General features: G+C 34.8%; 2 protein-coding genes, 1 long non-coding RNA gene and 1 other non-coding gene across 5 annotated transcripts; 1 reads left to right on the forward strand and 3 right to left on the reverse strand.

Annotated features, from left to right (window-relative positions):
- Nucleotides 1-39: 39 nt before the first annotated feature.
- Nucleotides 40-1,141, reverse strand: LOC134799358 (molybdopterin synthase sulfur carrier subunit). 2 transcript variants are annotated; one of them, XM_063771768.1, is made up of 2 exons: nucleotides 994-1,141; nucleotides 40-314 (listed from the first exon to the last, which is right to left on the reverse strand). In XM_063771768.1, the coding sequence occupies exon 2, from the start codon at nucleotides 304-306 to the stop codon at nucleotides 40-42; it is 267 nt and encodes an 88-aa protein (XP_063627838.1). In that variant the 5' UTR covers nucleotides 307-314; nucleotides 994-1,141. The 2 variants fall into 2 exon arrangements, with proteins under 2 accessions (XP_063627838.1, XP_063627837.1); XM_063771767.1 differs by lacking the exon at nucleotides 994-1,141 and adding an exon at nucleotides 832-947.
- A 2,686-nt stretch (nucleotides 1,142-3,827) lies between these two features.
- On the forward strand, nucleotides 3,828-6,606 carry LOC134799181 (uncharacterized). The gene is made up of 3 exons (XR_010145348.1): nucleotides 3,828-3,942; nucleotides 5,432-5,506; nucleotides 5,934-6,606. It is a non-coding gene; the product is annotated as an uncharacterized LOC134799181 (long non-coding RNA).
- An 83-nt stretch (nucleotides 6,607-6,689) lies between these two features.
- LOC134799183 (uncharacterized) lies at nucleotides 6,690-8,135 on the reverse strand. Its single transcript, XM_063771576.1, has one exon. It carries the CDS (start codon nucleotides 7,797-7,799, stop codon nucleotides 6,690-6,692), a length of 1,110 nt encoding a protein of 369 aa, XP_063627646.1. The 5' UTR covers nucleotides 7,800-8,135.
- A 4,748-nt stretch (nucleotides 8,136-12,883) lies between these two features.
- Nucleotides 12,884-12,987, reverse strand: LOC134799731 (U6 spliceosomal RNA). The gene has a single exon (XR_010145451.1). It is a non-coding gene; the product is annotated as a U6 spliceosomal RNA (small nuclear RNA).
- Between the last annotated feature and the right edge of the window lie 966 nt (nucleotides 12,988-13,953).

A 13,953-nucleotide genomic window follows, 5' to 3' on the forward strand; every position in this document is an offset into this window, starting at 1 on the left:
TTAGAATGCTGAGTTGTGGATATGTAAACTATGATCAGATTAGCCCCCACTTAGTGGTGGTATCACAGCAATATGATCTCTCTCGTTGATCTCAATATCAACACTTTCGTCACAGACTTCCTCGTTTTTCGCCAACAATATATTATTCTTTATAGCCTGGAGATTATAGTTTTCTGTGATAATGTTTAGAAGCTGTTGGTAGCTGATCTTCTTTGGCAATAGGATGGAAGTCTCCTTGATGCCTGCCAATTCTTTGGATTGAGCGAAGAATAGGAGCTTCACATTTACCGCATGCTCAATTTCCATAGTTCATCCTGTAATAGAAAATAAAAATAAATCTGTAACAAAAAATACAGTAATATAAAAACCTTAAACTGGTTAAGTTAACATGCTGTTGTCACAACCGAATCTGCAATAATGTGATAATTGCTTAAAACTAAAGGAACAAATTTTTTTTAAATAAATCTAAAGGTAATTTCTTTTTTTAACAAAAAAAATGTTAAATATTATATTGGTAAAATAATAAATACGCATTGGTTTTTAGTCCTAATATTATGAAATAAATTTAAAAAATATGGTACTACGACTGGGCATGACCGAAAAACTATTATTATTATGTATTTATTTAAGTCCAAGATAAATGAAAGGGAAAACAGCGCATTAATTTGGCAATTGGCAAGGCCGCACTAAAAATTGGCAGCATTACATTATGTCTTTATTTGAATTAAAAATAACTAGTATCACATACACAGTACTAAAAACACTAGTGACAATTATTAAATACAGTAAAAATTAAAAGTACAAATCGTTTGGTTAAGTATTTGCACGTACAGCAAAAAATTAGGAAAACAACGACAACACAGACAGACTTTCACGCACGGACTGCGGACTGCATTCGGCAACGGAGGAGCCGGTTTCGTAATTCATAGATCATTCGAGCGTAAAAAAACATGAACAAGTTTCGCTATATCGATTAAAACTGCGGTACTTAACCTTCACTAGCATTTTAGGCGCCGGTTAAAATTCTTAGCGCTGCGTTCTATACATCTAATTAATTAATCACTGTGACGCATTTAATTTAAGTTTCGTGGGCTAATTATAGGTTTGTTTTTACAACCATGCGTCGACGGCCGGGCCGGGATTGATGTGACATTGACACTATTGACAGCCAAGCCAAATTTTTTTTTTTTATTCGTCCTTTCTGGACAGGCTAAGACCAAAGGCCATACTGCCTAGTCTTCGGTGAAATTAACTTTCATAAGTCATTTTAGTTCTAAAGTCTTCCGTTTTTTTTCCATAAGTCAAATCCAATAAATATGTCTTCAGTATATTTGTCTTCAATAGATTGTTTTATATATTGTCCAGTCCAATAATAAGTCTTCAGTCAGGCCTCCGTCACACGCTCAAGGCCACGCGCTATATGCCTACCGCTCGGCGTATCGTCGACGATACAACCGACAGAGGGCCGCCGAACGCCCGCCTCAGCGCTCGTACCGCATTGCACCGCGCGTTTCCCGCGCTTATGCTTCGAAATGCCGAAACCACGTAATTATTGTGCAGTAGATGGGTGAAAAAGTCAAAAAAAACAAAGGAAAAAGCCTATAATAAAAATTCATCTTTTTATGGCGGGCTAAAGGTCCCACCTGAAAGTTTAATAATTATATTGAAGGGTTAGAAAAAGTATTATTAAATAACTTTGACGACGTAATAATTAATCGGCCTGGTAGCACCGTATTACAACTTTTAAAAACCGTCGATTGTCCGTTGCTTTGCTCCTGAATATTTATTAAAATTATTTACGCGATTTAGGATATTTTCAACTACTTATAAAATTGTAATAACAGAGAATTCGGAGAAGTGAAAAAATTATAAATCATTATATTAAAACTAAAAAATATTTGATTCGCAACATTGGTTTTATTACAATAATCATCATAGGTATGGTAGCTACAACCCTAGCGCATTCTTACGATGACGCGTTGGCACGTGACTCGAACGGCGGGCAACACAGTCTCGACTCTTTGTGCGCGTAATTATGGTACATTTCTTCTTGTCCTGAGCAGTAGGTATTATTATTAAGGTTCTGTAGGCTATTATAGCGTAGGTATTTTTGCTTTTGTTTGGGAATGAAGTATCTGTTACGTAGTAACTATTTATTAATCTGTGCTTCAGTTTAGTAGATTACCTTGTCAATATCAGGGTTACCATATCTAGGTATTTCTTCAAATCCAGTAGAAATTAGAATTTCAAGTTACTTCCAGATCATACAAAAAAATGTATACTCCTCACAGAGATTAATCTGTGAGGATTCAAAATTAAACTCGTACCAAGTCAAAACAACTAATTTACAAATTCATTATCCTATATTTCACCAACAGTGCTAACTATATATTTATACAATGGCAAATATGTACATTTATTTACAATTAAGTCTGTAATGTTACGCGGGATACACTCTGAACGCTCAAAGATAAGTAATAATTCATCCAATAGCACAAGGCGCTGAATGCCAAAGGATGGGCAGTCAAAAATAATGTGAGATATGGTTTCTTCATTTAGATTACAATGTGAGCATTTCGGACTATCAACCATTTTAAGACGATACAAATGAAAGTTTAATCGACAATGACCAAAACGAAGACGCATAATAATGGAATAAAATTTTCTATTAACATAAAAATTACTTTTACAAAACCATGGCCGACTATTAACTTTTACTTTAAATGTAGCATACCACAATCCCTTATTATCTACTTGAATAGCATGGTTCCAATGTGTCATCCATTTTCTAGTCATCCTATGTTTCAAAACTGGAATAAGATCTGTATAAGGTAACGCAACATTAAAATATGAATTTACAGTATTTGAAACATTAATTGATTTAGCCAAAAAGTCAGCACGTTCATTTCCTACTACCCCAATATGGGACGGAACCCACATGAAGCTTACAGTAATACCTTCATAAAAAAGATCAACCCATAACACTTTAATAAGAAAAATTATATAATTCGTTTTAGCATGAAATTTATGATTTTGTAAATTTTTGAGCACACTCATACTGTCACTTACTATAAGCCATTTTCGAAATCCTTGATTTTGATGCTTAACATGCTTTAGAGCTGCAAGAATGGCAATAGCCTCTGCTGAATATATACTACAGTTCTTATCTAACTTATACCCTAGACCTCTACCCACAGTGCTATCAAATAAGGGGTCATCCATTAATTACGTCACACGTTTAGGGGGAGGGAGGGGGTCAAGAAAATGTGACATATTGTGACATGGGGGAGGGGGGAGACACAAACTTTGTGACGTCACTTTAACTTCATCAGTAACCGATTTTTTTTTTTTAATTATTTTATTCGCTGTACATTTAAATAACAAGTTTTTAAAACGATAATCGTTTTTATTCTTTTAATTTTCTTTCCTAAGCACTTTTGGGTTATATTATAAAATTACTAATATTTATATCGTCAAAAATATTTTGATAAAATATTAATAATACTTAGGTACTTACTTAATTCGATTTGGCGATTTCGTAGAAAAAATGTGACGTCACACTAGGGGGGAGGGGTTTGCCAAATGTGACCAAATGTGACAAGGGGGGGGGAGGGGTCAAAAAACCTAGAAATTCGTGTGACGTAATTAATGGATGACCCCTAAGGCAAAAGAAACATTATAATCAATTTTAGATCCATCAGTGTATATCAAATGATGATCATTCCATGCAGATAATTTGCTATAAACTTCTTCTTTAGAAGACAATTCATTGTCAATAAAAATGTCAACTTCAGGGAATTTACTATCAAAATTGCCTTCGTAACATGGTAACACTCGAGTAGAGGACTTGTGAATATTGCAACTGTCAAATAAATGAACTAATTCAACCGCATTTTGAAGAATATACAAAGTGTTTCGAAGCGACTCAGAAGGAGCTAAAAGGTTAGACAAAAATTGTCTATTTTGAGAATACAATTTCAATATATATTTTTCTTTCAAATAATTCAATCTAATAGCGATAGGAGGAAGATTGCACTCGACTTGCAAAGCATTTATTGGCGTGCTCTTAAATGCACCTGTTATCACACGCATACATTTGTTTTGTAACTTATCTAAAATATCTACATATTTATTATTATCAGCAAAGCAAAAGAAACCATACTCAAAATGACTACGAATCATAGATTTATATAAAAGAAGTAATATTTTGGGATCTGAGCCCCAATAGGTTGAAGTTAAAGATCTTAAGACATTAAGAGCTTTGTTGGATTTTTTAACTATATGATCAATATATTTCTTCCAGGATAAATTATGAGTGAATATAACACCTAAAAACTTCGTTTCAAGCGAAATTTGAATAACAACATTATTATAAAGAACACTAGGAACTGATGAACTGTTTTTTCCAAAAACGAGAAGTTTTGATTTGAGAGGATTGACACTAAGAGATAAATATGAGAAATATTGTAATAACTTTTGTAAAGCATTATTAATAATGGTCACCAAGTTAACTATGTTACTACCACTGGAATAAACAACCAAATCATCTGCAAACTGTAAATTTTTAACTTCTGGTCCCAAAATTAAATTCAAACGTCGTATGTACAATATAAAAATTAATGGAGACAAAATTCCTCCTTGACATACCCCTACAGAGGCAAGTCTAGGACCATAAAGATGACCATTATGCTTAACAAAAACTTTTCTGTCAGATAAGAAATTGGTGATCCATTGTATCAATTTCTTTGGTAACCCAATTGACTTAAGCTCAATGGATAGAATATCAATGTTAACACTATTGAAGGCCCCTGCTATGTCAAAGAAAACAGAAACTAGTGAGTGTCCATGACCTAGACTATTTTGAATATCAAGCTGAAGCTGACAAATACTTTCTATAGATGAATGGCCTCTACGAAAACCAAATTGGTTTGATGGTAATATTTGATGCTTTTCTACAAAAAACTCTAGCCTATGTTTCAAAAGTTGTTCAAATATTTTTCCAATACAAGATGTAAGAGCTATAGGACGATATGAATCTTCATTTAAACTTGGTTTGTCAGGTTTGAGAATGGGAACCAAGCAATCAGTTTTCCAAAACGAGGGAATTTCATTGTTATCCCAAAGATAATTATAGATATTTAATAATATTAACAAACCATTTTCCTTTAGGTTCTTAATCATTTTATAGGGAATGCCATCTAAACCAAAAGCACTATCCTTTCTAGTGTTAACAGCAGATTTCAACTCTTGCAATGTAAATGGTTGAATTAAAAAGAAATTATTAGAGTTGGATACATCTGCCCAGGAATCAAAACTGAAACTATTAGAAACATGATCTGGGGTATATTTTTGCAAGAACTTCAACACCCAACTATCATCACGACTATGGTTAGGTATATAAGATCTATTAAATTTGCGCATGTATTTCCAGATGACAGAGAGAGGAGTACAACGATGAAACGAGTTACATAATGATGCCCAGCTCTTGATTCTTTCCTGCTTTAATGTAAGTTTTTTAAGTGCTTGCAAACGTTTAAATTCTAAATAAGTTTGCTCAGAAGGATCAGTTTTGAACTTAATATAAGCATCTTTTGAATTTTTTACAACTTCAGAACACTTTGAATTCCACCATGGTAAAGGAAACTTTCTCTTTGATTTCCTAGAAGATAATGAATTAAGTGGAAAATTGTGACGGGATGGTACTGATGGTAAAGATGATTTAATGGCACAATGGAGAATTTCACAAAATAAAGTATATGCTATTAAAGGAGTATGAGATGAAATATTAAAGTCAGACAGCAAAGAATCTGTTTTATCTTGATATTTTTCCCAATCTACTAAATTATAATTTGGAAACTGTTGACACTGAAGCAAATTATTTTGAACAGGATTATTACCAATCAAGCTATCTAATGTGTAATTTATTATTACAGGAAGATGATAACTTCCAAGTGGATCATCATGGACGGACCAGTCACAAGATAATGCTAAGGATGGACTAACTAGAGACAAATCAAGAGCATTGGGACGCCAAGTCAGAGAGCCTACAGTAGTAGGACGACCATCATTCAGAATCACAAGATTGTTATCCTCAATAACTTCTAGAATATCTCTACCTCGTGGTGCAGTAGAATTGCAACCCCATGAGATGTGATGGGCATTGAAGTCACCAGCAAAAACCATTGGCTCCGGAATAGATTTAATTAATGTATCAAATTTTTTTTTGTTGAAGACAGGAGTACAATTAGTAGGGCTGTAGAAACTAATTATGCTTATTTCTTTATTACCTATAGAAATGCGAACACCGATATTTTGCATAGAATTATCAAATTTTGTTACCAACCTAGAGTAAGTAATACTATTATGAAGTAAAATAGCTACACCGTTATGCTTATTACCTGTATCATTCCTCTCAACTCTGTACCCTCGAATATAAAAATTTTGATGTGGCTTTAGCCAGGTCTCAGAAATAATAGCTATGTGAATATTGTTGTTATATAGAAAATTGGTTAATGCTAATCTATTACTGACTAAACTCTGTGCATTCCATTGCATAATATTTATTATGTTATCCATAAATATTATGACAAATAAATGAGAATAGTTTTAATTTTAGAATTAATATTTAATTAGACTAGCATAGTATAGTATTTGGTATTATGTTGACTTAAAATCTTTAACTCAATAAATTATTTACTTGCTTTCTTTTTGGTAATGGTTTCTAGGAGAATGTCTTTAATACTTTGATTACAAATTGGTTTTTCATTGCCTTTATTTAAACTAATGATTTTGACTACCGCTTCGATTAATAAATTCATAACCGTGTCAGAACTTATGATAGAACTTATGTTGTCTGGTCTCGAGTTTAATTTTGGAAATTTAGTGCTATTAAAGAGATCTGTGAACTTTTGTGTTTTCTTCTCTACTTCTATTTTATTCTCATTAATTTTTTGTTGTTTGACAGGACAAGTTGTTGAAATTGAAATGTGATTTCCAGAGCAGTGGACACATTTGGCAGATTTTGGGTCAATTTGGCATTCAGTAAATTTGTGATTATCTTGGCATATGGAGCAGCGCAGCTCATTTTTGCAGAATTTAGCAATATGTCCATACCTTAAGCAGCGAAGGCACTGCTTCACCGGCGGGATGTACGGCCGAAGCTCAAAGCGCCAACTATTGAGGTCCACGCTGTCAGGTAGTACTGGACAAGAGAAAGTTATCGAAACAGTCTTAGTGGGCTCTTCAGTAATGCGTCCATCATTGTTCACCTTTCGCATGAACCGTCGCACACACACAATATTTTTAGATGACGATATTGCTGAATAAATCTGCGCATTAGACAGGTTCGTGGGCACATGTAAGATGACACCAGTCACCTCACTGGCCGCCGCTGGTATGGAGGCTATAAATTTATATTGCTCCAGAAAGTTTTTATTTGCCAAGGCGGCATTAGCCTGCCCGGGCCGTTCGAAGATCACTCCAATTTTGTATTTATTAATTCGAAGTAATTGTTTCACTCCTTTGTTGTACCTTTTAATACAATTGGACAGCGACATCATGTCTCGGTTCCCAATGGGTTGTTCCGAGACGGAGCTTTCCAGGAAGACGATGTATTCAAAGTTACCGCCATTTTCGGGATAAGTTCTTGAATAGTTAGGTACTTTAAATATAGCGTACTTATCACTTTCCATTTCTAATGACTTCACCGAACTGAAATCAGTACTTTCATCTCCTGAGACAACGTCCATGTCACCATTCTCACCATTTTTCTTTTTCCGCTTTTTAGAGTTCCTCCCCATATTTATTTACACTTTATATATATTTATTTACACTCCTAATTATATTTACAAAGTTATTTACAGATGTAGCAATAGAAAAAGCCTGTATAGCGCCTTTAAAATTAATTATTGTTTAAAAATGCCGCCAACTCATCGGACGTTCCCGCGCTTTTTAGGGTTCCGTACCCAAAGGGTAAAACGGGACCCTATTACTAAGACTTCGCTGTCCGTCCGTCCGTCCGTCTGTCACCAGGCTGTATCTCACGAACCGTGATAGGTAGACAGTTGAAATTTTCACAGATGATGTATTTCTGTTGCCGCTATAACAACAAATATTAAAAACAGAATAAAATAAAGATTTAAATGGGGCTCCCATACAACAAACGTGATTTTTGACCAAAGTTAAGCAACGTCGGTATTTGGATGGGTGACCGTTTTTTTTTTGCTTTTTTTTTTTGTTTTTTTTTTGCATTATGGTACGGAACCCTTCGTGCGCGAGTCCGACTCGCACTTGCCCGGTTTTTTTTTCTGCCAGCCAAGCCAAGGTCAGCATGGGGATGACAGTTGACATTTACATTTCTTGCCATTCTACAAAATTTACTTATATGATTGTAAAATTCATTAAATAGTGAATTATTCTGGTTAAGAATATGACAGCGTTTTACACAAAAATAAAACGCTAATTAAATAACTTACCATATTCGGAACCTAATAATAATATTGAGAATGGCAACACTGCGTAGTCGGTCGTATTGTCCTTTTCTAGCATATACGTCCTTCTCTCTCCCACACTCCCACCACTCAGGCAGGTTGCTTTGACAGTTAAACAAGGGAAATTTTCAAGTCATTGTCTCAAAATTATTCATATTTACACCAGGCAGGATTAAAACTTTAGGTTCCGAATATGGTAAGTTATTTAATTAGCGTTTTATTTTTGTGTAAAACGCTGTCATTAAACAACTGTACCGATATTCGGAACCTAATAATAATATTGAGACGTGTTTGTTATCGCCTGGTGGTGGGAAGACGCCAAGCCAATGTGATTATACATGTAGTTATTATGTATATGTAATATTATTATATTACGAGTGTTTAATTAATCATGTAGTACACCCTTTATTTTAACACTTGTGAGGAGAGAGGTAGTTAGTAAAGCATACATTTTGATATAAAATTATATTATAATACTAACTTTACATTTTATATATGTACTTAATGTAGGTCCTTATACATTTTCAAAGAGGATAAGTGTGTCACCACAAGGGTGCTAAACTTAATTATATGTATGTGAAACTAGGTAAAAGAAGATGAGATTTTAAGTCAGTCTACTCTTCAAGGAGCATACAGCATCTGTGATAAGGAGTGATGTAATTAAAATATGAAGAGATAAGAATTATTTATGAAGTACTCGAGTAGTTTTTATTTATAACTCCCAATTATTAACAAATTTGATAATAATTATCTAGTAAAGTAAGCAGTTGCAGGAATATAACAAGGACAAGACCTTTCTTATTTCCAAAATCTCTCGGGATTAAGTAGACGAATATTGTACATATTCGTTATATCACTATCACTACCCACAAAGTTAGTATTGGGTACCGACTTACTAAAATGTCATAGGGAATTACTGAATTCCTTTCATGACTGTGAGCCAATGTGAGCTACATACTTGGTTATAGCTATAAAATGCATTTAATCCTTTGTACGCTTTACTAACGCGAACGCGAGCTAATGTACCTAAACAAACCTTACTTAAAATTGTGAAGGTTACTTTGAGAGCTTAAGCCATAACATAACACTCATGTTGGCACGACTAGTAATGATAATGACGCTTTTTGGTGCTCTTGGCGTTCAAATGGTTAATATAGAAATGCCACAGAACCTTATCAATGATATTTGTATAGGTGCAGGCTCATTCTGATTATATTCATGTTTAGCTATCATCAAGTGACCTAAATTGTACTCATTAATTTCTATATATGCAGTAAGTTTACCTTATCTGGTGCCTACTAGTAGACATAAGCTTGATTGGTTCTGAACGCTTAAGTGGATTAATTTATGTAAAGCATTTATAGACATTGCATAGTTCTGAATATTCAGTTTCCTCTTTCCAGTGTGTAAATTATTAAAAATAAGGTACTTAATTACAACCTTAGCTCATCGCATGTGTTTTAACCAAAATGCAGATTTGTGTGTTTATTTAGTGATTTTACATTATTTGCAAAACCTGTGCGGAACCATGGGGTCCCCGACCTTTTGCCGGGCACCCGTGGGCCCAAAGCCAACAGTGCAGAGGCCCTTTAAGAGGGACCTATTTCATCCAATGCTAGAGTCAACACTTTGTCGAATTTATTTGATATTTATGTATACTTATCCTCCTTATGAACTAAGGATAACTGTAACTTTTTGATATCAAATATACGCAGAATTGTCAATTATTTTATATTCTGAAATTATAATATTACTGGATTTGGGCCAGTGTGCTTTTGTATAATCTATCTCTGGCCTACGATATAGGCTAGTCTATTAACATCCCGCCTCCTGGAAGGCAGTATACAGACTTCTTAGATATATATTCACGGTAGCGCTAAGTGTGTGGACCTAGTTTTCCGACACTTGACTGCATGAGATTATTGTGAACATTTTTTCAGGTCTCGAGCAAGAAGGGTACCTAGATAGGTTGAGGTCCTTAAATTGTGGATTTGGTAGGAGCAAGACACAGACGGGGTGTAAATTAATTAATCCACCATGTTTCAAGAGATTTTTGTTCATTGATGCCTTCAGGTTACACTGTACAGACAGACTAACACTTTGGCAGAGTTTTGCTAACATATAATAAATGACTGCATTTTTTTTTTGGGTGTACATGTTCCACATCAAAGACATATTTATATATTTCAATCTATTTTTGAAAAGTTCGCGTTTCAAAATAGCTTCGCCTTTTCGCAAGGCGTGCTCCTGTTTCCCTATTTTATTGTGCAAAGCGAACAGTATCACAATGTTATAATTATGTATAAATTGAGAACTAGAGGGTTATGCCCTAGACGTGACCGCCCAGAAGTTGTGCTAGAACCGTTCGTGCAAACCATTCAGTCACTGTTTTTAAAAACCTTTTTGTAGTGGGTACATTCCACGGTCTTAAATTTGTTAAACGTGCAGTATCAAACTATGACAAGTCATGATAAGTGAATTATGTGTGATATGTGATAACAGTATCTAGTCCGTGCATAGAAGCACTTGCCCTTGAGGTTAGGGCATGGGTAGTTTAAAATAAACTTAATCCGTGCATAGGATCACTTACGATACAGGTGGTTTAAAACTTCCTAGGTCACAATACAGACACAAGGTGTAAAATACATAATTGATAAACGCCCGTCAGGCCAGTTTTGTATATTTTATTTCAAACATGCTTGTGCAGCACCGCCAGCACATGATAATTTTCCTATACCATGGCAGTCAGGGATATAATAGTTAAATAGGTAGGTAACCTTGGTCATGTCGTGTACATAGGTAGGTACTCGTAAACATGTTAACTGAAAGTCTAGTGCTCTCGAGGCAAATATAATTTATGCAACTGTGAGCTGCTCTTACATTGAGATCATATGTATTTATTTCTAGTCTGCCTTAGCAGGCCTAGACTTCAAAGGTTTTTTAGATATTCATAAGGCCGTTAATCGGACCCTTTGTACACCTTGAGCAGGCTGTTTGTTTCACACCATGAGTAATATAATTTGAATTATATTGTAAATATAGCTTATTTCAGAATGGAACCGTAAGCACTGTCGTGAGCTTACATAGTCTGATTAAATTAGAGTCCACAGATTGTCTGGACCTTGGTGGATTGACCACTCCTTATTCTAATTATCAATTTTCTGCCTGGGCTTATAATCGAAATTAGGTGACTAAATCTCTTAGTATTCTCTATGCCGCCCAAGTTATGAGGCTAAGCGTCTCCAGACCACAATTTTATATTAGGGTGCAAAGATTTTTTCATCTTTAAAATAAAAATGAGTCGAGATAGGCCTGGAATCTTAGGTTATTTTATACCTTATAATTTTAGAAATGTAATGTAAATGGAAAGCAGTTTTCACTTTTACCACAGTTAATTAGCCCAATTTTGGGCTTAGCCAATAGGGTGTTTGGGACCCTTTTAGAATAGATTGGTAAACAAAAATGAAAACTAATAACAAAGCCTTGCCTATTTCGACTGATTTTGTTAGAACCCTTTTTACTTTCTCTAAAAGGAGATATTTACAAATTCATTTTTGTAATATTTTTCTGATTGTGGCTTACTTGCTCGCATGTGTTATGACCATATCATTTATATTTCTGTGAATATGTCTGACATGCCTTACGCAGGCTTACATAGGTTATAATATTATCATCAATAACTTGACGTCAGTTTGTGAATGAATCAAAGATTCTTTGGCACACCTTACGCAGGTGGAGACATGGCAGCCTTGCGCAGGCTTAGATAGGTACATAATATATTGGTTTCATCACAAATAACTTGACGTTAGTTTGTGAACGAATAAAAGATTTTCTTAGGCACACCTTACGCAGGTGGAACCATAACAGACGTAGGTTTAAGAATATCATTCAAATCGAATACCCTGAGTTTATGGGTAATATTCCCTTAGTTGCGGGTTCCTTGCTCGACAAGGTGAAAGGCTTTATGCAGGCTTTTACAGGCACTTTTAGAAAGTGTCATTCACGGTGACGCGCAGATTTGCCAAAACTAAACTTTAACTCTTCAGTTAACTAATATAATTTGACAATATGAACCATGCGTCTTCGTCAATGAATCAATCTAAAGATTCCCGTATCGTTAATGCCAAGTGTACTATTTATGTAGGTAGGTAGGTAGGCTTAAGAATTGACCCTCTTGTATGTAGTTACGTAAGGAATTAATAATCAAGTTATTCAAATCCAATATAACACAAGCACATATAGCAACTACATGCAAGAGTTATTTTCCTTAACCTTTTAAGCTGTAAGTACCTGCTAAGTTATTTATTTAAGTAGGTACCTACATTTTAACCTACCTACATTTTAACAATTTTTTCAAAATTAAATATCTAGTTGGAGAGATATAAGTTGGTAGATCAAGAGTGAAATACTTCACGATTTCGCATGCCATTCTTGCGCAGAGCCATGCTAATCTCTCTCTATGTCTAGTCAGATTTAAGTTTATGTACTGCCGAAGTACTCACTTTCCACAAAAATAAATGCAATGTTTGCGATGTAGGTTTGTTCGTTACCTTGTGTCCCTCAGAGCGGAAATAGAAGCCCCGCGAAGGCGGGGCTTCGTCGACTCCTAAGCGGGTACACTTATTTATCAGCAATTTAATTCACAAAAAAATAATTTTGCAATATTATATTAACCCGGAACGGGATAAAAAGACAAATTGCTGATAGATACTTGGGCAGATAAAACCTACACGTCTATAAACTTCTACCTCAATACATAGGTTCTACTTAACACGTATTAACTATCCGATCCTTTCGTATTCGAAAACACAAATCACTTGAAAACTGAAGGGTATGCCTCCACACATCACCATTTAAGTATTATAATTTCAACCGTTATTATACACACACAAAGATTTAAACTAACAAGACTCGGAAGAGACTTAATGTAGGTATAAAATTAAATTCTAATGGTGACACGTGCACGCTTTACCAGCTCGATGTGTTTTCTAACATATGTGTTTTAGTATTTTCATTGGCATAGCCACGGTGCGCGCAGGCAGCCTTTGAAAACACTTGCACATCACTATTCCGGATCGTTTTTATTTGCTAGATAGTTTATCGGACAACTAAATTTAAATATTTATTTCGAACGGCAAAAACCGTTAGAAACTGTTTTTCAATATAGTCAGCTAAACTGGGGTACAAATTCAAAAACTCACCAGCAGTTTAGCTTCACGACCTTCCAGATGGAAAAACAGCAAGCCAATGACTTGAAAATTTCCCTTGTTTAACTGTCAAAGCAACCTGCCTGAGTGGTGGGAGTGTGGGAGAGAGAAGGACGTATATGCTAGAAAAGGACAATACGACCGACTACGCAGTGTTGCCATTCTCAATATTATTATTAGGTTCCGAATATCGGTACAGTTGTTTAATTGTGAATTATCGTCAGTCAAATACAGTGTGTGTCTTTCATATCGACATT

This window comes from Cydia splendana, chromosome 18 (genome assembly GCF_910591565.1).
Source record: "Cydia splendana chromosome 18, ilCydSple1.2, whole genome shotgun sequence".
In the NCBI taxonomy this organism is placed as follows: Eukaryota; Metazoa; Arthropoda; class Insecta; order Lepidoptera; family Tortricidae; genus Cydia; species Cydia splendana.